Source organism: Diabrotica virgifera, chromosome 9 (genome assembly GCF_917563875.1).
Source record: "Diabrotica virgifera virgifera chromosome 9, PGI_DIABVI_V3a".
NCBI classification, from domain to species: Eukaryota; Metazoa; Arthropoda; class Insecta; order Coleoptera; family Chrysomelidae; genus Diabrotica; species Diabrotica virgifera.
The window spans coordinates 213842943-213870344 of record NC_065451.1 but is presented as its reverse complement, the minus strand read 5'-3'; the positions used below and the strand labels follow the sequence as shown (position 1 = coordinate 213870344).

The following is a 27402-nucleotide window of genomic DNA, read 5'->3' as shown; positions in this document are numbered from 1 at the left end:
GTGAGTTCAAAATCTAACAACCTGATAGACGCAAGTTCAATCTCCAATGCCAATTTTTATTTTTTTATACATTTTATGATTGTAAGTATATTTATTATTATATTTTTTTTCAGAAAATACGTATTAAGTTCAAAATTTTGTGAACAATTATTGTTTAGAAATAATTTCTTTGTTTCATTTTTCAATATGTTTGTGTGTTTTATTCTTTTCTTTTTTTAATTTTCGGTATTGTTTTAATAAAAATTTTTGAAAAGTAGTAAGTATTGAAATTGGTTTAATATTTAAATAAAATATAAATAAACTAACTAACTAACAAACTAAGTTATCAATCGAAGTAGCGCAGAAAACGATAATAAATATCGCCTCCGTACCACCAGATTGACAACAGGTGGAATACTTTCTTTGGTTACACCTCCTGAGATTTTCAAAATTTATAAATCATACAGGGTGCCGAGGAAATTAAGATGAGAGAATTTTAAATAATTCACAACTCATCTACTCAGCGTGGTAAAGCTCCAACAAGAAAGATTCCTTAATACTCAAACAAAAGAGTAAACGAATTAAAAATGTATAAACATTCTCAATTTCTTTGCAAAACGAAAATGCAGCAGCTGCATAATAATCTGGTTAAAGCGGAGAGTGCAGGAAGAGTCCATACCGGTTTCGGAGATCTTTTTCCCCTCATCAGTAAACCCATATCCTCTTCTCTCCGCTTTAACCATTTACCATAGCTTGGGCCTTCCCGAATTGCAAAGAAAGAAATGTCACGGATGAACTAGGGCCATCTACCGAAAAACAAACTAAGTTATCAATCGAAGTAGCGCAGAAAACGATAATAAATATCGCCTCCGTACATCTCCGTATCGCCTCCGTACAAATTCGGGAAGGGCCAAGCTATGGTAAATGGTTAAAGCGGAGAGAAGAGGATATGGGTTTACTGATGAGGGGAAAAAGATCTCCGAAACCGGTATGGACTCTTCCTGCACTCTCCGTTTTAACCAGAGTATTATGCAGCTGCTGCATTTTCGTTTTGCAAAGAAATTGAGAATGTTTATACATTTTTAATTCGTTTACTCTTTTGTTTGAGTATTAAGGAATCTTTCTTGTTGGAGCTTTACCACGCTGAGTAGATGAGTTGTGAATTATTTAAAATTCTCTCATCTTAATTTCCTCGGCACCCTGTATGATTTATAAATTTTGAAAATCTCAGGAGGTGTAACCAAAGAAAGTATTCCACCTGTTGTCAATCTGGTGGTACGGAGGCGATATTTATTATCGTTTTCTGCGCTACTTCGATTGATAACTTAGTTTGTTTTTCGGTAGATGGCCCTAGTTCATCCGTGACATTTCTTTCTTTGTAATTCGGGAAGGCCCAAGCTATGGTAAATGGTTAAAGCGGAGAGAAGAGGATATGGGTTTACTGATGAGGGGAAAAAGATCTCCGAAACCGGTATGGACTCTTCCTGCACTCTCCGCTTTAACCAGAGTATTATGCAGCTGCTGCATTTTCGTTTTGCAAAGAAATTGAGAATGTTTATACATTTTTTATAAATAAACTGTTTAAAGTATATTGATTTCGTTGAAATCACATAATAGAAGTATAACTTCTTACTTGCGGACAAAGTACACACACTCTTTTTTTAGTTCTCACTTTTTTTATTACTTCATCCATGATTAGGTTGAACAATGAACAATAGAGGACTCAGATAATCCAATCTTAGTGTTATCCAATTGCCAGCTTCAAATGGGGCAACATTCTTATTCGTGAGTAATATATCCAGGATCTTTCGTATATCTCTCAAAATATCTTTAACTTATTTGTTTCTCTATGGTTTCAATATAAATCACCCCGTAGATAGTTGTATTGTATACAACTGTTATCTGTTCTACCTCTAATTTGGTAAATTTATAGTTTCTATTGCATTCGTAGTCGTATTCACATCAGATACCATATTTTATCAGATAAATTCGCAATTTGCGAGTATTTTTTCTTATTGGACTATAAACACCGAGCGATAAAACTGTTATTGTGGGTCATTAAACTGTCAAGCGCACCGCGATCTTCGCGAATTTACAATTTATTTTATTAACAACAATTTTTTAACATACGAGGTGTGATCAAAAATCATTTAATCACGATTTCAAAGGAATTTAGATAACTGGCGGTAGCAGTCACAGAATACAACCAAATATAGAAAGCACGACTCCCCTAGGGGAACTGAGAATGAATCCTTTCATCCTGAGTATAATACACATCAGGTTAACGGACACATTTCACTAAAACAATCGGACTAATGGCTTTACCAAACTATACATCCTGGCAATAGTGCAAAAGAAGGCAGCGCAATAATAATAAAAGATAACATTCAACATTAAGAGGAGCTAAAATATGAAACAGAACATACAAACAACTACAGTATGTGTCAAACTCAAAAACTCAAAACTAATTGTGAAATTAATGTAAGCTCAACTTTTAGCCCCCTTAAGCATTCCACTAAAAAAAAGGGTATGTAGAATATAAGAAAAGTTTGGGAAAAAGATATAAGCTAAGCTACATTGTAGTTTAGCAACAATAAATTATTGTATTGTATTGTATTGATTTCGAATTTAGTGCAAAAATTTATATGGATTTACAAAAAATTGGCTACAAAATTAAGCAGGTTTTGAAAAACTTGAATTTTATTTCGTTTTATGAGGTTCTAGAACAAGCAAAACTTTTTATCATGAATGACGTTTTTCGCTAAAATTGAAAATAAAAAAATTTTTCCTCTTGGGCACCCCATTCGTGGACACACTGTATTATAGTATGAGAATAGAAAAAATCAATTTACAGAACAGTCCTGGTATATTATTCACATATTTTTTACTTTTTACGAACGAGCTTAATGTTTTCGCAAGAACAATAACCTCGGGATCTTGAATTATTTCACTTGTTGCCTTTCATGTTATTTATTTATTCACGTTATCAGTAGAATAATATAATATAATAACACCCACGCTGTAAGTCATAGTTATATATTTATTTTAAAACGTTGACAAGGTTTTATTTTTTATTACTTGATTTTGTGGGTTTATCAGTTGTATTGTTATTGCAAGCATAAAATAAAATGATGAAAATCAATAAAGTTTTGATTCAAACAGTGTTCTTCTTCTTACGATGCCTATCCGTTCGGAATGTTGGTGATCGGCATGGCTATCCTAAGTTTGCTTGTTGCTATTCGAAATAGTCCGGTAAAAGACCTACCTAACAACAGAATAGACTACGACTACAGATATACCGACTTAATCACAAATATTATATAACAAGGCAACAATAACTATTAAACTATTAAAAGAAACCGAGCAGTAAGGCAGGGAGATACCATCTCACCCAAGCTATTCAACCAAGCGATAGAAGATGTGTTCAAACAACTACACTGGGATAACTGGAGTATTAACAAAAACGAGCAATATCTGAATCACTTGCTGATGAAATTGTATTATAGAAATAAGTGAAGAATTACAAAAAATTAAGAAAGAACTAGATAGAGAATGGACAAAGATGGGACTGAAGATGAATTAGAGTAAAACAAAAATCATGACCACTCAACAAGAATAGAACAAGCCAACAAACAATCAACCACAACAACCAATCAACAACAACAAACAAGAATAGAACAAGTAAAAGAGTATGTATACCTAGGACAAATTACTAAATTAAATAAAGAAAATCAGACCAAAGAAATAAAGAGAAGCATAAGGTATAGGCGTGGGCATCATTCGGAAAACTGTCTTATATTCTAAAGAACAGAAAATACCCCCAATAGCTAAAAACAAGAGTATTCAATCAAGTTATACTCCCTGTCCTGATACATGGCTCTCAAACCTGGACGTTTACAAGGGAAAATATGGAAAAATTAGCAAAGACAGAAAGATCCATGGAAAGACAAATATTGAACATTAAACCAACAGACAGGAAAAGAAACGAACACAAACCAAGTACTTAGCAAAGTTTAAATAGGAGTTCGCCGGACATGCTATAAGGCAGAAGGATGAAAGATAGACTACGATGATTATACCTACATTGCAGACCGAGCAACCAAACGAAAAAGTGAGATGTCACAAATGCGATGGTCAGATGACCTGAAAAAACACATATGGTTAAAATATATACAAAATGTCCTAGATAGAGAGGCATTGAAGAAGAAAGAGGAGGCCAATGTCCAAGGATGGATGTTTAGGGCTGATTAGATAAATAGATGTGAGTTGCAGTTTACTTGTTCAAAGGCTTGTCCGTATTCTATAAAGCGAAGATATCATTATTTATAGTTTTAGATCTTTAGATTGTGATAAAATAACAAAATTACTGTGCAATAATTGTCCAGGATACGTGACTGTCTGAATGTTTTGAAAATAATTAAACGTGACAGGAAAATGTGGTATTCATCATTAAAACTCGATTAAAACAAAACTAAATTGCGCAAGATAATTAACAGGAAACCTATTAAGAGTTTGTTTATCACACGGGCCAAAATATACCAAGTTTATACCAAGTATATTGTTTCTAAACAATATAAAGCCACCTCTTATCAAATACTAAAATAAGCTTATCTGGGTTTTGTTTGTTATATTTAGTCCATTGCCAAAAATAGTAACTAGTTGTTATTAAATGTTAGGGTGAATTAAATTGTTTTGTTCATGGAAAGCTCGTAAAAAATTAATATACGGCATGAAAAATCCTTGACTGTGTTTATACCTATGTCTTCTGTTGTCAAATGTCCTACTCTTACTTTTGTTTTACCTACATTGTTTGTTAATATCGTGTACTAGGTTAATTAGCATGTGGTTTAGCCCTTTCCCCCCATTATTTCTACCACATCCTTTAATCGCACTCTGTCAAAAGCCTTGGTCATATCTATGAAATACAAGTTTATTATTATAGTGGTTTGAAGTTTCAGCAATTCGGTCATGTGAAATAAAAGTATATTTGTTATTTCTCAATATTTCGTCACACTTTTGTGACTTCTTCCGGAGAAAACTGTAAATTTGTTAAGATTAGAAATTAACAAAAGCTAAATATTTAATTACTTACAACTGTAAGAGTATTAATTTAAATTTTTTTAACATATCGTAAGGGGCATTGACTTAATTTTTATTTTGACATTTATTATTTCGGAGTTATGGTAACTGCAATAAATTTTATTTTCATAGAATGTTGTCTGATATTTAAAATTTCTAGTGAATAGGTCAAAGTAAACTAAAATCAAAGTCAAAATAGTCAAATACATAAATCCACTTCTAAATTCAAAGTTGTTCTCGAAAACTAAAGCTAATACTCCAAATGGATTAATGAGCAACATAATTTACAAAATAAATTGCATTGAATGTCAAGGTTGTTATATAGGTCAAAGTAAACAGTAACTTAAGCAACGTGTCACTCAACATAAAAGTGACTGTAATATCAGAAAAAACTGTTGTGCCTTAGTAGAACACCATTTAAAGACGGAACATAAATTTGACTTTAACAATGTAAAAATCTTGGAACAAGTTGACAATTATAAAAAACGACTCTTCCTTGAGATGGTAGACATAAACAAAACTCCAGAATCTATTAATTATAAGACTGATACTAACCATTTGAGTAATATCTACTGTATAAAATAATACTATTGCCTTCTAAATAATAAATAACATTTAAAATATTTTCAAAAAGTGTAATAATTCAAACAAATTACTCAATTATTCATCTAATAATTAATCCATCTTAATTTTTATTTAATTTCTAAAAATATCAGTCTTACACTAACTCACTATGTACAATCACTTACATTTTATAGATCAATTTAATATATATATACTCTAGTCCCTTTCTAAATTTTTCTACTGTTAATCATACCTTTCCCCCTTAAAATTCCGTTAATACTTTCTTTGGTTTACTTTGACCTATTCACTAGAAATTTTAAATATCAGACAACATTCTATGAAAATAAAATTTATTGCAGTTACCATAACTCCGAAATAAAAATTAAGTCAATGTCCCTTACGATATGTTCAAAAAATCTAAATTAATACTCTTATAGTTGTATGTAAGTAATTAAATATTTGGCTTTTGTTCATTTCTAATCTTAATAAATTTACAGTTTTCTCCTGAAGAAGTCACAAAAGTGTGACTAAATATTGAGAAATAACAAATAGACTTATTTCACATGACCGAATTGCTGAAACTTCAAACCACTATAACACAGTACGGTCAAAAACATTTGTACAAATTTATTATTATATACACGTTTATTAAATTCTATGGATTTTTCAGCTATCTGTCTGATAACAAATATTGCATCAATGGTAATGTCGGTTCGCTAAACTCAGACACAACTAGCTAGTGATTATAGTAAGTAATTTTGCCAATTTGATAAAATTGGCAAAAAAATACTTACTAAATAGTTAATAATTACTAAATAGTTAGTAATGTTGACAATTTGCCAAAAACAAAAAAATTACCAACTAAAATCACTAGCCAGTTGTGTCTGAGTTTAGCGAACCAACATTAGATCTATTTTTCCGCAAACCTTGTTGTTCTTCCCGTATGGTTATAGTTTTGGCGATTTCTTCCAGTATAGTTTTTGTGGATGTTTTGAAATTGCTGTTAAGCAGTGTTAATAAATATTTATATGTAGATATACCTTTAATATTGTTGGGAAGCTATTTTCTTGTGGTATTTTAATGCTATTTATTATCTTTAATGAGAAATAAACCACAAATTTAGCTAATGTGGTTATTTCCATTAAATATAATAAATGATATAGGTTTAGTAATTAAAATCATTTAAACACTCTTTCTTATAAACTAGGAAAGAAATAGAAAGTCATAGGTACATTAGTAGACAATGATTAATAGAAGAGAGTAACCTTTGTCAACCAAAATTATCAAAACAAACACAACGAAAATAAACATAGTCCATGGTCATAAACAAAAACAAATGTTATTCGGAATTAGACAATAAAACCAGTCAACAAGTCGTATAACTGCAATAAATGTTAAATAAATAATCAGGGAATTGCCTATAAAGATAATTATGTTATGAGTGTCATGAATGCCAGACACATTTTAAATTTTAGTACTTAATTACAATTTGAATAATTTTCTACATTTGTAATTTTTCTCGAATTCTCGAGGAATTTTATTCTTTTGATATAAATGAAGGAGGGTTAATATAAGCTTAAGTTCAAGTTTGTGGGTGCCCCACCCTTGTTCCCCGGCTGTCATCTTAGAAAAAGGGTGCACAGGGTTTTCTTGCTATACCTGGTAAACTAGTTTACAAGGTATATAAAAGTTATAAACTTATGAACAAAGTTTCTTTTTGTTCCTATAACTTTTTTTCTGGTTATACCTATTACATACAATAAAATGACTCTTCTTCATGTGTCATGCTTGATTATCGGGTGTTGGCTATCAAATTGGCTATAGTAATTTTTCCCCAGATTATTTTGTGCTTGATATCGGCCCAGTCTCTTAATCTGGGGAATTCTATCCGAATTATCTTGCAAGGGATAGTATGTAATATAATATTTGAGAGATTATTTCATTCATAGGAGATTCTGACCAATAGAAAGCTACAGAAATCTGAATTAAATCGATAATTTTTGATAATCTCCCGTCTTTTACGTCAGATGCCCTTCGTTGCTACGAAAAAATACATTCAGTGACATTAATGACAATTAATGTTTTAAAAATTATAAAAGTGATGACTTTCAATCGTCAAATATTTATAAAAACTGTGTGTTTAATGGTACTTACATAAATAAATTACAATACAATTTTGGTTTTGAACAGTTTTATTCATGAAATAATCGCAACAAATTGCACTCGACCTCTGCAATTAATATAGAATTTTTGCTCTCGTGACACTTTGACATAATTTCACTCGCCTTCGGCTCGTGAAATTAAAACTGTCAAAGTGTCACTCGGGAAAAATTCAATAATTTCAGAGCTCTTGTGAAATTACTACTGATAATGTGTATTTGTGTAATTTGAACTATGTATACGATAGTAAAAATGACTCATGGCACACGGCGGCGGCGGCAGAGCGACGGTCATTGTCTCGGATTTATCGGAAACAACAGACACCTGTTATTCCTTTATTTATTTCAAACTGTCTTAGCATTGTTTAAAAAAGACTAAAAGACTATTTAAAAAATTATTTTTTAAACAATGGTCTTAGTTTTAACTGTTCATAACATCGTTCCGATTGTGACTGTATTGTGTGTAGTACAGTCTTGTATTGTTTGCTTCCGTTTGCTTAGGTTTGTGTTTGCGTGTTTCTAATAATTTAGATGTGTAGGTATTGTGCATTTCAATTATAACGGAGTTTATCTGTAAGTATACCGTATTTTATTAATTTTTACCATATTCTCCGGCTAACCCGGATTTTCGATAACCCGGATCGGCCACGGTCCTGATTAATCCGAGTTATCGAGTCAATTTTGTTGACAGTAACTCAGAAAAGGGATGCAGAGGATCTGTTAAACCATTCTCACAGGTTTGTAAGCCATGACATTTGTCTTGGACCAGGCCCTCTTCCTACATCTACTTTGCTTTATATCATTGAATGGAGTATATTATATTTCTCTGTAACTTTTCCCACCTGATGCAAAACAACTCCGTTACAAACTCTATCCACCCAACTTATTAGTAGAATTCTCTGATACACCTAGCTTTCAAAGGCTATATAGAATTTATTCATCCACAAAGTTTACACAATTCTTACAAAAAAAATGTATCAATCTTATCGGACTAGTCAAAGTTTTAGTACAACAGAGTATAATATATAGTAAAAGTACATATATTATTAAAATAAAACAGTGATTACAATAAAATAAATAAGAAATAAAAGTTACAAATAAAAATTTAGAACTGTTGTTGCAAATATGTTAAAAATTTAAAAATCTATCAATATTGTAGAATGTGTTGTCCATTAAAAATGAATACGCAGTTTGGCGAAAACCTTTATGTGAAGAATTACTGAGAGTTAATATATTGACTATTTTATTGTAACATTTTATTCCAATATATTCTGGTGCATGTTGGGATACACCTAATCTAGAGAAAGGTTGTCGAAAATTTGATTTACCTCTAGTATCATGTGAGTGAATGTCCTCATTTCTGTCAAACTTAAGCTTGTTTTCCTCAATGTGTAAATTAATTGGAAAATTAGAAGGCTAGGTAGTGTTAAAATATTAGACTTCTTAAATAGTGGCTTGCAACTATCCGAAAATGGAACGCCATACATACTTCTTAAAACTTTCTTTTGAGCTATAAATGCCCATTCAAAATGAGATGAGCAACCCCAAAATATTAAGCCATACTGAAGTACAGGCTTCCAGATTCTTGAGAAGTGTGTCCATCCTTCGACACCATACAAAAGAATGGAAAACACATAGCATCTCACTAATCTAATTTTCAGACTGAAAGTAATATTGTTTCCACATAACAGCTTATGTGTCCATAAAAGGATTATAAAAAGGATGCCACAACCTTAAATTGTGGAATAAAATATCAGTTTACATACTCAGTGGATGCAGATGGTTAAATTTAACATTTCATTATACTATCATTACATATTACAGTGGAACCTCGATAAATCTGATTAATTGAGACCATAGCTGATCCGGAGAATATAGTAAAAATTAATAAAATACGTTATCTTTACAGATAAACTCCATTATAATTGCAAAAACATGAAATACATATGCACAGTAGATCTAAATTATGTACAGTAGGTTATCGGAGGCCGACTTATCCGGGTTCCACTGTATTAATAAAGTTCTCAGTACCTATTTGAATGCTGATTACTAACCCCTGGATGTGTCAACTACTATCTTTTTTCTGTTGGCACTCTTTGCTGTGTTAACTACTGACGCTTTTGCGATAGGTACCTACTTTTTGTAAATTTCAGTGCCATATCTGGAGTGCTAATAGCCTGGCAAAACAAATAAATATTTTTGACTCCAAAATTCAATCCTAGTCTATAAGTATATCCATGGTAGCTCTATTAAAGTTTGTTTTAGTATTCTAATATGTTCGATATTTTAAACATTTAAGTATTGTTGTTAAAACTTTTGTAAATGGATTCCATGAATAAATAAATAAATGAATAAATAAATTTAATAAAAAATAATATTTTAAAATGCAATTTTCTGATAATTTTTGTTTGATGAATATTCAGAAACGATTAGGTTACATGAATATACATATATTTTTTATGTAAAGTTCAAGACTGTTGGTTTGAAGCTAAAGAATATTATTTTAATTTTATGTTAACTACTAGTACCTACATTTACTTTACTACAAATTTCCTGTTTTGCAACTAAAATAGGAGTTTGAAAATATCATATTTGAGATCCTTGTTGCCCAAGACATTCATGAAGAACAAAACAGATCAAAGCTGGATGGTAGGAAGCCAACAAAATGCAATTTTTTGAGAGTTTTGTCATTTTGAATTTGCTGATTCACTTTTTGTTCAGGGCTCCGAGGTGCTTCCCCCACTATACTTGCCATGAACTTCAAGCAACTTTTTATAGAAAAACGATTTTTTTGTTGTTGAATTGCAATATTATTAGGCACAAAACATTAAACTCATCCTAACGAGATTTCGCAGACGTTTCAGACGTATTACAAGATTTTTCTAAGCAGAGTATGAAGGCTGTAGCTTATGTCTAAGGGGTTAAAAAAATTTGAAGGAGAACTCCATTTTTTGCACTTCTTTACCAATTATTGCTATTTTTTGAACAATAAACATTAAATTTTCAATTTCTAATTACAGTGGAACCTCAATTATCCATCTCTCCATTAACCGTTACCTCTGTTAATCATCAGGGTCCATACGTAAGTTGTATTGACTACATACGCAGAAATTGAGTCACCAATTCATTTTGTTCGAGTATTGCAATAAGCCAAAAAAAAACCGCGAAATGTACAGGGAATTTCGCATTTGTTTATGTAAACAATTTTTGTTTTTATTCAGAGGGCAATAGAGGCGGACGAAACTGATTCAGAATCTGACAAGACTTGGAATTTGATGGTGGCGATGAAAAGGATAAAGGCCCATTTATACATATCAGGGCCGTGTCCGTTCAGTGTTAAGGCAGGGCCCGGTCCAAAAAAAAAACAATTATGTACTCTTATGAGCATATTTATACATTGGCGTTTCCCGTACAGGGCCCGTAAGGGCCCAGTCTGAAATTAATCCCAGCAGATATTTTTGCTGTCGGCACTGGCGATGCACGAAAATGACATGCATCGCAGGGACTTGTATAAACACCATTTTATTGTTTTGTGAACGTGACTGCTGGAAAACAGACAAACAATAGATATTGTGAGGTGAGATCTTCTATCCAAGCCGAAATATTTTCAACTATCTTTTACACAGAGATATGTAATAACGTTTTCCTTTCTTATTCGGCCCGGTACGCACACTACCACAACCCGGTTGTATGTAAATATTGCATTAAAAATACCCGGACTCGGCACTGACCCGGAATGGACACGGCCCGGGTATGTATAAATGGGCCTTAAGGAAAAAAAGGAGCACAAATCCCTCTTATACAGTGGAACTTGCTTATAGCATCATTGAAGGGTTCAGTAAAAAAATGACGCTATATCAGAGTGACGTTATAAAGGAGGTAGAGAAAAATGAAAGTATGTAGTACAGTAGAACCCCGCAAATCCGAACTAATTGGGGGGACAGCCTGTTCGGATTCCGAAAAGTTCGGATTATCCGAAAGTTAGCCTAAGAAGCTAACGAAGATGATTTTTAAACTCTATCCGCACGTTTACGCCTCCAATATTCTAAAGCTGAAAAATATTTAGATCACTCAAATATTAAATCGCTGACGCCAGTAGTTTTGTTTCGTCACGGGACATGGGAATTCGGCCATGTAAATTTATTTATTTATTTATTTATTTTCAACGGGACACTGCCCAATAAGATTACAATGATTCATTTAATTTGTAATCTGGATATTGATTACACTATGTTTCTCATGTTTCTTATCTTTTTCAATGTTTTCGTTCATAGTATACCATGGAAAATGTATATTATGCACATTCCTTTATTGATTGTGTTTAGTCTAACTCAACGCTTTTATTCACCCATTAGTGTTCCAGTGTTTAATACTGTAGCTAGCATCTTACGTAATTATTTTCTCACATAATAAACATGTTTTTAAATTTTTATTTTGAATTTTTAAAATTTTTTTTCACTTTCCGTTGGTTCGGATTTGCCGAAAGTTCGGATTTGTGGGGTTCGGATTTGCGGGGTTCTACTGTACTTCCTTTTAGTACTACAACTACAACTTGCGACATTAAAAAATAAAAAGCTAATTACTAAATTAAAATCTAAAAAAAAAACGAGCCAAACACAATTTTACGGTAGCAAAAATTTCTTAAACAATCTGTTCTGAAACAGAAAATTTGACTGTTAGGATGGCACTGGTAAAATGAGAAATCAAAGAACTGTACACAGTTGTAAAGGTTGCGTAACTGTACACAGAAGGGATCATTTTATTGGCCTTTCGCACATTCTTAGAAGGAACAATGCCGCAAAGTCAGAAACGCATTGCACTTTATTCTTCATAAAATAAAAAAAGGACAACCTACTGTACAATTTTATGACGCTATAGACGAGGGTTACTTCATTTTTAGCAGATAAAACTGGATTTTTAATAATGTTATCGAATAGTGTTTGGCCGGACCTATTAAAAATTGATGTTACAACCGAGATGACGTAACTACCGAGGCTGTAATATCCAAGTTTCACTGTATTGTCAAACATAGCAAACAAATAAAAGTTAAGGGTTGTTAGTCTTTTTAATTATCCTTCATACCTGTGTCCTGTGCCCTGATGGATAATCGAGGTTCTACTGCAGTTAAATATTATGTAAAATTGAAAAACAAAACTTATATGTTCTTTTTTTTTGTTTGTGAGCACTATTTCTCGAGTTATAATCAGAAATATGGATGCAAAAGAAAAAATGTTCAATTATGTTCAGATTTTGTTAAGGTGAGTCGGGGTAAGATCGCACCAAAAAATGTAAACATGAAATTTGTCTGACAATTGTAAAATGAAAATTAGGCATAGAATTATAATACTATGCATACTCTACTTTCAAGACATACTCTATTCATCTACAAGATTAGATTTGATAATACTAGTATTTGATAATATATAATATCCTCAAAGCCATCTACAATTTGATAATACTAGTATTCCTTATAAAACTTCAATAAAATTTCTTGGCGTATTTTTAGACTCCAAATTAAATTGGAAAGAACACACAAATTACATATTACGAAGAATGGAAAATGCAATGAATATCATGAAGACTGTAAGTGTCAGTAACTGGAGAGCTGATCCAAACATATCAATATTACTATACAGAAATTTGATAAGATCAATCTTAGACTATGGATCTATTTTTTATGGCTCAGCATCAAACTCTGTACTCCAAAAAATCGAGAGGATCAAAAATAAGGCACTTAGGTTATGCACTGGTTATCTTCGTAGCACACCTATATTGGTCATGGAATGTGAGCTTAATGAACCTCCACTTTCATTACGCAGGGAATACCTAAGTGAGAAATTTATAGCTAAAACAGCGGTTAACGATAAACTGCTATTAAATAAAATTGTTCATTTAACCACCTCATACCTAACTCATTATTACTGGGAAAAAAAGAAACTGCTTTTAGTTGTGGAAAGCTTCCTCAACGTTTCTAATTCCATTGGCGACATACACCAAATTGAACAAAGCTCGTCTCGAAAGCTAAATTATGAAGATTATTTATCTCCAGTTAACTGTCATTTAAGTAATATTCGTGCGACAGACTTCCTTACTAAAATAGACCACCTTCAGTGTGTACAAAAAAACTGGGGGAGTTATCAGAAATTATATACGGATGGTTCAAAAATGGAAGGAAAAGTTGGATATGCTATATATTACCCACAAAAAAGTATAAAAATAAACAACAGATTACCTGATAAAATGACAATTTTCACAGCTGAACTCATTGCAATCAAAATCGTGGTGCAATCAAAAAATGGTAAAATCGTTACAATTGTATCTTTCGTTACAGTATCTTCGTCAGGTTGCAATCAAAGAAGCATACAAAATATGTATTAATCAAAAAGAACTCAATTATGTTATATTTACAGACTGCCAAAGCATTGTAAAGACATTGAAATATAATGTACATAATTTTGCAGAAAATTATATCATCAGTGACATCATAGCAATGAACAGTGAAGCTTTGAAATCGGGCAAAAATATAATATTGTGTTGGATAAAAGCACACATTGGTATAAAAAACAACGAAATAGTAGATGATCTGGCTAAAAAAGCAACAACGAAGGAATCCACTCTGCATACTTATCAACTTCCTATGGGAGACATAATTTCTATTATGAGATCTATCAAACGGACGAAATGGCAGGAACAATACAATAATTCAGACAAAGGAAATTATTACAAAAAAATCCAGCCTACACTTCCCATCAAGACATGGTTTAATCAAGTTTCCAACAAAGGCTTTATCAAAACTATTTGTCGAATAAGAAGTAATCACTGTCTGACTCCAGCCTACAAAAGAGAAATAGGACTTGTAGATAATGATGAATGTTTATGTGGAGAGCTAGCTGATCTACAACATATGCTATTAGAATGTCCTTTACATTTTATTGAAATATCAAACTTTTTTGCCAATCTAGTTCAAGTTAATGTACAATTTCCTTTTAATCTTATATACCTTTTACAATCAAACAATCTAGATGTTTATAAAATTTTGTACAACCATGTTAATTGTTTAAAATTAAAGCTCTGAGAAAAAAAGAAAAAAAAATAAAAAAAAATAAAAAAAAAAAAATAATTAAATAAAATAAAAAGTTACTAAGATCTAAACCTCCGCGAGGTTGAATCGGGTTTAGGTCTTAGCGCGACAAAAAAAATATAAAAAAAAAAAAAAAAAAAAAAAAAAAAAACTAAAATAAAAAATGTAATAAAAAAAATGTTAAAAAATATAATAAAAAAAATAATAAAAAAAAACAGAGTAAAAAAAAACAGTAGTACTAATAGTTTTAAATTTAGATACTAAGCATATATTTTGTAAAAGAGAGAATTCAAAACACATTGACTGGCCAGTTGGTTGCTTAAACCAGTGCCAATAAAACATAAACACACACACACACAAGATTAGATTTATAGTTAACAAAACCGTATTACTGAAATATTAAAAATAATAATATATAGTCAGTGTCCGATCTTATACCTACTTATGGGGCAAGACCGAACAAGAGGTCCAAATTGTACAGAACATTCATTTGTCCTAATAAGGTGGAAGTTCGAATTCCTGTCTTCCCCAATGAGAAAATAAATTGTCTGTGCAAACGATGGCAGTAATTTAGTATTTTATTTAAGTCAGTATATAACAAGAAATAATGTAATGCTTATGAACAAAACTGGACATAAAGGAAAGTCCCATTATAACTAAATGTGTGCTTAAGTAACTACAAAATAAAAAGTAATTTCTGGTGAAACTTAAAAAATACAACATTAATAATTTTAGCACAAGTTCATGCCAGAAAATTCAATATTGAAAGTCATATATGAGCCTCGACGATCTTTCTCAGGTTCTGGTAAAATCGTTACAATTGTATCTTTCGTTACAGTATCATCGTCAGGTTGCTCGGGCCAAAAAAACTGGGCACTGTTATGCTTATGTTTTAAGCATTTTACCAGGTATTCATCATTCAATGTGTTCACCTCGAATAAGGATTTATTTTCTGTGGGGCAAGACCGAATAGCTAAATTTAGTTAAAAAAACACACTAAATCTAAGAATATTCACTTCCTAAAATAAGTGTAAGTAAGCACGCTCCAACTTTGGTACCATCCAACTAATTCGTAAAGCAAGCGAAAGCACTACCGGTGACGTGATTTTACAAAGTAATCCGAGTTACAGCGACTGTGGACGGTCTTCCCCCAGATTCGATCTTACCCCGACTCACCTTATAAAAAAATTAAGTACAACATTTGCGACTGGCACATATAGTACTTATTGATACCTATAGGATGCATCCTGAAGTGATTCAAGCAAAAAATAGACTCCTATGGCAAATTTCATGTTCAAAAGAGGATAAAAACTGGGCTCGACTAAAATTAGCTGTAGGTATGTATATAGCACAACACCAATGTAGTTTTTAACAGGTGTTTAACAACATTAAAAAGTATTTCTAGTTCTAGATAAGAAACATGTATCAAAGCCATTAAGAAAACAATGACAAGATTAAGAATCAACAAGTAGGTGCTTAGTGTATATTGTTCCTTATGATTGTACTGATATAACAATCAAACAACTTTATACATTAAGGAATACGCTGAATAAAAACCAAACAAAGAGGAGAAAACAAATGTTGCAAAAATGAAACTTACCTCAGAAAAAGGTTTGATTTTGGTATGTAGAATAAAGTTAAACTTGCACAACTCACAAGACCGTGTATCCGAAGCAGCCAACCATTGTCTGAGACAGGTTTGATGCACGTATTTCAAACTTCCAGAACAGTAACAGGGGGACAACAGAGGATTGTCCCCATCAGCCTCACAATGGCATATTCTGCAGATATCCCCTACAGAATTGGACAGATTCGAGTTCGAATCCCAGTCTTGACTCTTTACAGGATTGTTAAACTCCGCTTTTGGTATCGTTCCAGGGTTTTCCTTCACTTTGATGAACTGCTGAGGCATTTTCGTTAAGATAAAAATGATCAAATTTTGTACGGCCAGTTATTCACTTTTGATACAGATGAAGGAAATAATTTCAAAGTGTCACCCGGTACGCGGCTATTTTAAGTACAAAATACATTTTTATATCACGATAAGTACTAAACAATTAAAGTAATGAAGCAATTCGCGACTACAACATTTGTTTTTGAGTACTGTCTTTTGTCTTTTGTGACAATCTGACAAATTATTCTGTCTAAATCCCGAGCCGAGGATTAGCGGCGTGTAATTTGGGTTGCCTATGTAAACTTGAATCAACGAAATGGGCCTTGAGTGTTATTTAAAACGCTGAAAAGACCGTTTAGTGATAATAAAAAGGGTGGGTTGTGATTGCGCGCAGCGGTCAAATACCTCCTGCCCTGCGGTTCTCTCACTCTAATACCCGTAAGTTAGGTTTGGACCGAAGGGTTAGGTCTTCCTCCTTTCAGGCAAAAACCGATATTTACTGCGGTTGCATGATATTTAATATTAAAATAGTATTGGATGTGGTAGAATGTAGACTCTTTGTATAATTAGTATAAGAGCTGTGAGACATTTTTGAGTAGGTATTTTAGGCAACCTGAAAATTTTTCAGGTGACTTTTCCATGATAGCCTAATACAAAAATGCCGGTCTGGCTGGAGGGTAGCGGTTATTTTCCCCAAAAATCCCCCCCAAAGTTAAAAAAAGGGTAAAAATTGTTATTACAAAAAATATCATTGACGTGACTTTAAAGTAAATTTAAATATTCAAATATAAAAAAATAAACAGGCCAGGCGATTTGAGGGAGATTTTAACTGTGCAAGATACTTGCACGGGCGTCCCAGGATTATTTTCAGGGGATGCATCTGAACTTCAGAAGATTTCATCTGAATCTGTACATACTATTAACGAATATAAAATATACAACTATACATACATAGCTATGTACATTCCTTCCGGACAGAGAGGTGCAATTGTTATTTTGACAGGGTATTTTTTAATATTAAAAATAAATATTCTAAAAAAGACAGGTTTTTTTGGTGAAATTTTCCAACTACCATGTGATTAAACAAATTACGCGTGCATTATAAATGAAAAGCGCTATAGGTAAGCACCAGTGTGAGAAGGAGCGTATACCGATAGCTGTTTGCGTCCTCTGTTGTAACTGAGCGAGTCCGTTCGCTCGAGAAAAATCACGTGACCTGGCGATACCTATGTTGTTGTAAGTAACTTTTTTTAAATTAATTATAAATATATAGGTAAAAAAGTATAAAACTATAAACTAAATTAATTCTGTGTTCGAATCTTGTACTTCTTCAAACTCCTCATCTGAGCTTAAATATTCATTCCCTTTTTCTTCGTCAGACTCCCCTCGAGACTCAGATTCCTCTTCTACCTGATCTGTAAATAGTTGTAATATGTATTTAGAGTTAATTAAAAATTAATTAGTGATTAATTAATTGAGTTGCTACGTATTATTACTTATATAACCAATACTTTATACCTTTCCTTATATAACCAATCACATCAGGTTTTTTATTTCTTAGTATATGGACAAAACGTATTGTCGAGTGGAGGCCGCGAGAAGAAGCACTACGGAGCAGAGGACGCCCACTAACCAGATGGGCCGATGATTTGAAACATGTTGTCGGTAACTGGATGCAAGCCGCACAAAATAGAGATGAATGGAAAGAGCTGAGGGAGACCTATGTCCAGCAGTGGACGCGTACGGGTTGATGATGATGATGATGATATGACCAAAGTAGCTCATTTTTTTCCTTCATAGCGTTGAGTATTTCTTTTTCCTTTTTCATCTTTCTTAATGTTTCCGTGTTTGCTACGTGTTGTGTCCATGATATTTTTTACATTATTCGATAACACCACATCTCAACAATGGCAAGTCTTTCTTCAGATGCGCCCGTGATTGTGCAGGCTTCGACTGACGAGTCTGAGGAAGAAGAAGAGAATGAATATTTAAGCTCTGATGAGGAGTTTGAAGAAGAAGTACAAGATTCGGACACCGAATTTATTTAGCTTATAGTTTTATACTTTTCTACCTATATATTTATAATAATAAATTTGTCTTTTTCTATCATATTTGCAAAATCTATTGTATAGTACGTATTATTTTCCTTTAATTAAGGAAAAGTTACTTAAAAAACTATAATATATAATAATTACTCTAACGTTTCAAGGCACAACATGGGTATCGCCAGGTCACGTGATTTTTCTCGAGCAAACGGACTCGCTTCGCTAGAACAGAGGACGCAAACAGCTATCGGTATACGTCCTTTCTCACAGTGCTGCTTACCTATAGCGCTTTTCATTTATATGCACGCGTAATTTGTTTGACGACATGGCAGTTGGAAAATTTCACCAAAAAAACCTGTCTTTTTAGAATATTTATTTTTAATACTAAAAAATACCCTGTCAAAATAACAATTGCACCTCCCTGTCCGGAAGAAATATACATATATATAGCTATGTATGTACAGTTGTATATTTTATATTCGTTAATAGTATGTACAGATTCAGATGAAATCTTCTGAAGTTCAGATGCATCCCCTGAAAATAATCCTGGGACGCCCGTGCAAGTATCTTGCACAGTTAGAATCGCCCTCAAATCGCCTGGCTTGTTTATTTTCTTTATATTTGAATATTTAAATTTACTTTAAAGTCACGTCACTAACATTTTTTGTAATAACAATTTTTACCCTTTTTTAACTTTGGGGGGGATTTTTGGGGAAAATAACCGCTACCCTCCAGCCAGACCAGCATTTTTGTATTAGGCTATCATGGAAGAGTCACCTGAAAAATTTTCAGGTTGCCTAAAATACCTACTCAAAAATGTCTCACAGCTCTTGGACCAAATTATCAATTGAACAGTGAAGCTGTTAGATCAATTTTCCGATTCAATCATTTCTACTGTTCACAGTTCTGTGTTTGTGTTTGCTTTTGAGTAGGTATTTCATTTTCTTGACAACGAAAATGTTCGGTGTGGAAATAATTAATAAGTGCTTGGAATGCGGAAACGTGTATAAACGTAAACATGATTTAAAAAGACATGTAAAAAGTTCGCATCCCGACAAATTGGATGCAATTGCCCCTTTAAAAGTGCTTAAAGGCAACGTCTATAAATTTAGACATAAGCCAAGTTTAAACTTTCATGCCAAAAAAATGCACACAAATGTCATTGATTTGTACAGTTGTAATTTTTTGAATAATAAACATTCGCGATTCAAGTTTATATAGGCAACACAAATTACACGCCGCTAATCCTCGGCTCGGGATCTAGACTCGAGTCTGACAAATACCCCCACATTTGTTGACATTAAGATTGACAGGTGACAACGGTTAAACTGGAATTTGGTTGGACAGCGAATTTAAAATCAATTTAATTTATTGTTAATCAATTCTACATGCTACATACATAATTCAAGACATTTCATTCACCCGATTTTTTTTATTATGGAGAAAATGTTTGTTTATTTAAAAACACATGAACAAATCAAACTATTGTAATTTCTGCTATTTTCTCCTTACGTTATGCAACCAATATAACACGTCTGGTAAAAATTCAAATTTTGTTTTGCCTACTTTTTTTAAATTTATTTTTAACCTGATAATAATACTATTTAAAAGTATTTAAAAATTGTGTGTGTTTATGTTTTATTGGCACTGGTTTAAGCAACCAACTGGCCAGTCAATGTGTTTTGAATTCTCTCTTTTACAAAATATATGCTTAGTATCTAAATTTAAAACTATTAGTACTACTAAGATTTTTTACTGTTTTTTTTTAAATTTTTTTTAGTATATTTTTTAACAATTTTTTTTATTGTATTTTTTATTATATTTTTTATTTTTCTTAGTTTTTTATTTTTTTTATTTAGTTTTTTTTTTCTTTTATTTTTTTTTTGTATTTTGTGTATATTTTTTTTACTACGCTAAGACCTAAACCCGATTCAACCTCGCGGAGGTTTAGATCTTCCTAGTAACTTTTTATTTTTTTAATTATTATTTTTTTTTATAATTTTTTTTATTGTTTTTTTTTTCAGAGCTTTAATTTTAAACAATTAACAAATGTTGTATAATATTTTATAAACATTTAGATTGTTTGATTGTAAAAGGTATATAAGATTAAAAGGAAATTGTACATTAACTTGAATTAGATTGGTATAGAAATTTGATATTTCAATAAAAGGTAAAGGACATTCTAACAGCATATGTTGTAGATCAGTTAGCTCTCCACATAAACATTCATCATTATCTACAAGTCCTATTTCTCTTTTGTAGACTGGGGTCAGACAGTGATTACTTCTTATTCGACAAATAGTTTTGATAAAGCCTCTGTTGTAAACTTGATTAAACCATGTCTTGATGGGAAGTGTAGGCTGGATTATTTTGTAATAATTTCTTTTGTCTGAATTATTGTATTGTTCCTGCCATTTCGCCCGTTTGATAGATCTGATAATAGAGATTATGTCTCCCATAGGAAGTTGATAATTTTGCAAAGCGGATTCCTTCGTTGTTGCTTTTTTAGCCAGATCATCTACTATTTCGTTGTTTTTTTATACCAATGTGTGCTTTTATCCAGCACAATATTATATTTTTGCCCGATTTCAAAGCTTCACTGTTCATTGCTATGATGTCACTGATGATATAATTTTCTGCAAAATTATGTACATTATATTTCAATTTCTTTACAATGCTTTGGCAGTCTGTAAATATAACATAATTGAGTTCTTCTTGATTAATACATATTTTGTATGCTTCTTTGATTACAATGAGTTCAGCTGTGAAAATTGTCATTTTATCAGGTAGTCTGTTGTTTATTTTTATACTTTTTTGTGCGTAATATACAGCATATCCAACTTTTCCTTCCATTTTTGAACCATCCGTATATAATTTCTGATAAATCCTCCAGTTATTTTGTACACACTGAAGGTGGTCTATTTTAGTAAGGAAGTCTGTCGCACGAATACTACTTAAATGACAGTTAACTGGAAATAAAGAATCTTCATAATTTAGTTTTAGAGACGAGCTTTGTTCTATTTGGTGTATGTCGCCAATGGAATTGGAAACGTTGAGAAAGCTTTCCACAACTAAAAGCAGTTTCTTTTTTTCCCAGTAATAATGAGTTAGGTATGAGGTGGTTAGATGAACAATTTTATTTAATAGCAGTGTATCGTTAACCGCTACTTTAACTATAAATTTCTCACAAAGGTATTCCCTGCGTAATGAAAGTGGAGGTTCATTAAGCTCACATTCCATGACCAATATAGGTGTGCTGCGAAGATAACCAGTGCATAACCTAAGTGCTTTATTTTTGACCCTCTCAATTTTTTGAAGTACAGAGTTTGATGCTGAGCCATAAAAATGGAAAGCCATAAAAAACCATAAAAATAGAGCAAATTATAATGATTAAAGGGATATATAATAATATTATAATACATATTTATTATATACAGTGCTAGTCAAAAGTCCGTACCCCCCCTCGTATCTTTTGAACGATTATACCTATAATAGTGAAATTTGGAGGGAGGAAATAAACGGACGTAAGCTTCTTAACCAGTTATGACAGGTGACGTAATAGTGACAGATGACGTTACAGAGCCACTGTGACCGATAATTTTAAATGGGACCTTATGGCAAGTGATACCTCGTTTGAAAGGTATTCAAAATATCTATTCAGTCATACTAATTTTGATTGAGTTTAAGCTAATTTTGATGAATAAATAAAATAAATATAAAATTCTAGCTTCGCATTTAATTAACAAAAATTCAAAATTCCGCATATAATTACTTGTCAAAAAGCTTGACGTTAACGTAAAAACCACTAGAGAATTGGAAAACGTCAACCTTTTTGACAAAAAACCATAGGCGGACATTTGAATTTTTATTAATTAAATGCGAAACTAAAATATTATATTAATTTAATATATTCACCAAAATCAAAATCAACTAAAATCCAAAAAAATTAGTATGACTGAATAGGTATTTTGAATACCTTTCAAACGAGGTATCACTTGCCATAAGGTCCCATTTAAAATTATCGGTCACAGTGGCTCTGTAACGTCATCTGTCACTATTACGTCACCTGTCATGACTAGTTAAGAAGCTCACGTCCGTTTATTTCCTCCCTCCAAATTTCCCTATTATAGGTATAACCGTTCGAAAGATACGAGGGGGGGTACGGACTTTTGACTAACACTGTATAATAGTATAATATGTTACAGTTTAAGTTGACTATTCCTAGTTCGAGTCATCTCAAACGGATGGTTTCAGTAAAAGTTGATTATAAATATAAAATGAAGATTTTTATTCAACATTTCCTAGTAAAAGTAGACTCCAACTAGAAAACGTGTATACTCTTCCCAATGCCATTTAGTAAGAATTGATTCTTTCACAACATAAACACAAACAACCGATTCTAGAAATAACATGTTATTGGCTATGTTCAAATCGTGATAAGTAGTTGGAATGAAATCGTGATAAACAGTCAATACAAAGAGATGCGAACTCATCGAAAAAGCACGTGAGATTCTACATTTACTCAATAGATCCAGGAATAGTCAATTCAAACTAGTAAGAGTGGATTCTCTCTTTTCCGCGATCTACTTTTACTAACAAGAGTTAGGAAGAGTCTACTTCAACTAGTAAAAGTTGAGTTAAATTTTTCAAATCAACTCTTACTGCTCGTTTTAGTTTGAGTTGACTCGAACTAGGAATAGTCAACTCTAACTAAGAATCAACTTTAACTGTAACATATACACTCCTATAACGGAGTGATTGCCGCCCTCTTTGGGCTCTTCCGATTCATTTGTCGCAGAGAATAAGTCCGCATTAACATTTTGATTTTACAATAAAATTGATTGTGTGACTTGGTGTCTTTTAAAATATTTCTACATTTGTTCCTGTTTTCGTTTATGCTTATCCATCCTCCAACTCCCATCTTCTTAAGGTGCCCAATCATCTGGTTCTCCCATATCAGTTCCATCTTGTTTTCGGTCTTCCTTGTACTCTGCATGGCCTGATGCTGGTCCCCATTTGGTGATTTTCTTGGTAGCTCGTAGCTCGTTCTGGTTTACTTCTTTCTATATGTCACATCCTTCTGAGTCTGTACTTTAATAAATCGGACGATGTCTTCCCCTTTCAAGAGTTCTCTTACTTCATAGTTCATCAGTTTTCTAAATTCATTGTTACCTACGTTTAGTGAGCAGAATGAAATTTCTCTCTACGATCATCAGTCTTCATTCATCTTTCTGTGTCAGCAGTCAGCACATTACTTTAACACCATATATATGTGATTACTGATCTAATTACTGCTTTGTAAATTTTCAGTTTACTATTCTGAGTACCTAGGCTTCTTGTCTTTGAGGAAGTTTGTTGTATTCCCAGTAGGTTTTGTTTCCTGCCAGGATTCTTTCATTGATTACTATCCTTATTATATTAGTTCCTGGTTCCTATATTACTTCCATTAACTGAGATACTAAGATATTAAAAGTGTTCTGTTTTTTCAAACTCTTATTCGCCAGTATTGAAACTTGTCACATTAACTATATTTATTCTTGACCATATTAAATTGGTAAAGGGGATTAATATTGATATGACCCAGGATAGAATTGTGTGGAGAAATGCAAATAGGGAAGCCGACCCCAAATAGGGATAAGGCAAAGAGAATGATGATGATTCTTGACCATATTAGGTATTGTGTTTCATTTATTGCCAAATAGGGATAAGGCAAAGAGAATGATGATGATTCTTGACCATATTAGGTATTGTGTTTCATTTATTGCCAAACACCTATTGGATTCTTCCTTATACAACTTCGAACTATAACCTATTTAGGTTTAAACTATTTAGGTTTCTGTTAATCCATGCTATGTCATCACCGTACGCCACAAGTTGCGACGTCGATGTTATAATTGTACCTTTTATTTCGGTAGCTATTAAAGAAATATATAACTATAAAAATAGAGAAATTTTCATATCTTCTTCCATTTTTGTACGTTAATCTAAAGGATATTATCCTTTTTGATGTGTTATAAGAAGCATGAAGATATTGTAAGTCAAAGAAAGGCAATACTGGTTGCCTAACACTAGGAAAAAGTGTGTTAATTTATTCTAGTTTTGTAATTGTACAAGTTTTACTTTCATGTAAGACATTTTATTTTATTATTAATACTAAATTTAAGCAGTTGATTTATATTATATAACAGTAAATACAAAATATATCCTCCCTTGATTGAAGAAAGAAGAAACCCCAACCCAGACGTCAATGTCATTATGACAGAAGGCAGTGTCAGTGTCAGTCCGGTCGTTTTAAAAAATAACTTGCAAAAGTTTTTCTCTTGTAAAGTTATACTTTCAGTGAATATATTTACCAGAATTTACAAAGCTCCGTCTAAATACCGATCAATAACTAATTTAAAATTCCAGTTTAAAAACTATAAACTCTGTGATTGTGAAACTTCATAGATGGCGTAAAGATTCCAGCCTGAACTGTTATTGATTTTGTATATAAACACAATTTACTAAATTAGATTTACAAATTGACCATTGTTTGTCCGTAAATATTATTACCTGAATGAAATAAGCATTTTATTTGCAAAGGTAACTCATTAATTTACCAAAACCATGGCGGAAGAACTAAGAAAACGGAACATTGGAGGTGAAGATTCTGTAAGTATTATTTTATTAATTCATAAAATAGTTAAGTGATTAGAGTTTGTACCTATTAATTAAATTACAACGTTATGGTGATTATTTATGTTGAAAACAGCTAATTATTTGATTAGTGGTGTCTTCTCACACAAAAATAACAGTTTCACTTGCTAAAACTTGACCAGGGATGATAAATATGAGGACCCTACCAATTTATAAGTTAAAAATAGTAATTTTGAGTAGAATATAAGGTGGAAACTGCATATGATACTTGTTTACTTAAAATACATTTAAATATAGACTTCAGTGTACAAATACTGCCATAAAAATAGAGTTGTATCTTTTTTTTGACTTCTTAACCCTTTCTATCCCGGGCCTTAATTTGCATGTTGGTTCCTTAATCCCAAAGGTTTGTTCATGCTTAGAGTCCCATTGCCTTATATATACGTCGCATATAAATAAACAAGTAAATGACCAAAAAATGCAGAGGTGATAGCTGTAATTCCAGCAAATTTAGTAAATACACGAGTTTTTGGCAGTGCATAAATAATAAACAAACACCAGAGATCCTTAACCTTTAAAACCATTTTTTTCGAAAACTATTATTTTGACGTAGCACCTTCTTATCCTGTACCCTTCATATGTAAACAAATATATATGGCAATGGGTCTGCATGACCTGTCTTAGGTGCCAACATTTTGCGACTTTGGGAACAATAATCTAACATTTTCGGACATATTTCTATGACATTGGGACACCAAGCGGTCTAAAATTTTATAAGCAACGCATATTTTCGGCTTTGGTAAATTGAGACCATAACACCTTAAACGTGTATATACGGTGTCTGGGGTTACATACCCACTTTTTAAAAAACATATACAATATGTGGCGTTGGGACAGAAAGGGTTTGTATGTCTTTTCTGGCATTCTTCTATTTCTGCTCATTGTTCTGTTATCCATTCTTGTTTCTCTTGATTATTTGCTTTTTGTATTTTATTTATTTATCCACTTTTTTGTACATCTTCGTTTTTATGTTAACTTCTTCCATTAAATCTAAAATTTCCCCTGTCATCTGTTTCTTTTTATATCTGTCTGGAGTCAGATTTTCTTAGATAAGACAATCTTTTAAACGAAGAATATTAGAATAAACCATACAACATTTTTAACACATTAAGCGCCAAAAAAACAGCCTGTGGTGCGGTAAAAAAACAGTAAGTATTACAGCTATGCCCGTGAATAATATCTATACACACACGGACTCCTGGAACCAACTGCTGTGTATATATTTTATACACAAAGCTCTTAAGGTGTTAAATACGTCCTCGATAGTTTTTCCTAGTTTTATGAATAATGTAACATATAATTTAAAGAATATAACAACATTTTCACATTGGATGTTTATGTAATGATACACAGTTTTCCTGGCTTATATTATGTTATCTTGTATCATTTCTTCCTGATGTGAAAGGTATGAACTCTCCCTTAACATTAAAAATTCCATGGCAAAATAGAGGCAAAAGGGTTATGAGAGGAATATCATTAAGCTTGGATGAAAAACCTCATGGACTCAGTCCAACACTACTCTTTAGAGTAGATTCAGTAAAGTTAGAGTAATCATGATGATTGCTAACCATCTTAACGGAGATGACACTTTAAGATGAAGAAGAGGTGAAGAAGTTCAGTTTGTAGAACACTGTAGCAATTATCACAATTGTATGTCTGTTATTGCTCTATACGAAACTCCATTAACAAATAATTCCAGTCTAAGGCCTATAAACATAGATAACTCTATGATGCATACATTCTTTTTTCTGGAGCATACTTTATATAATTATTACACCTTTAACAGAAAAAATGAGAACACATTGCATTTTTACAGTGATATTCTTTTTGAGTAACCATTTCGTCATTTTATCATTTTTTTTTTATTAAATAGATCCTTGCTTTATTGATATAGTAATATTTCAT

The 27402-nt window shown here is 32.1% G+C and overlaps 2 protein-coding genes across 2 annotated transcripts in view; one reads left to right on the top strand and one right to left on the bottom strand.

Annotated features, from left to right (window-relative positions):
* The window catches only part of LOC114337360 (E3 ubiquitin-protein ligase MARCHF8), an 88565-nt gene extending 71576 nt beyond the window's left edge, over positions 1-16989 (bottom strand). Inside the window, exon 1 of the mRNA XM_050662323.1 lies at positions 16463-16989. Coding sequence (XP_050518280.1) covers positions 16463-16774 — 312 coding nt within the window. The 5' untranslated portion in view covers positions 16775-16989. The remainder of the gene's footprint in view (positions 1-16462) is intronic.
* Positions 16990-25064: 8075 nt separating this feature from the next.
* LOC114337361 (phosphatidate cytidylyltransferase, photoreceptor-specific) overlaps positions 25065-27402 on the top strand; it is a 59691-nt gene continuing 57353 nt past the window's right edge. The window contains exon 1 of the mRNA XM_028287775.2: positions 25065-25452. Within this exon, the coding sequence (XP_028143576.2) occupies positions 25408-25452 (45 nt within the window). The 5' untranslated portion in view covers positions 25065-25407. The remainder of the gene's footprint in view (positions 25453-27402) is intronic.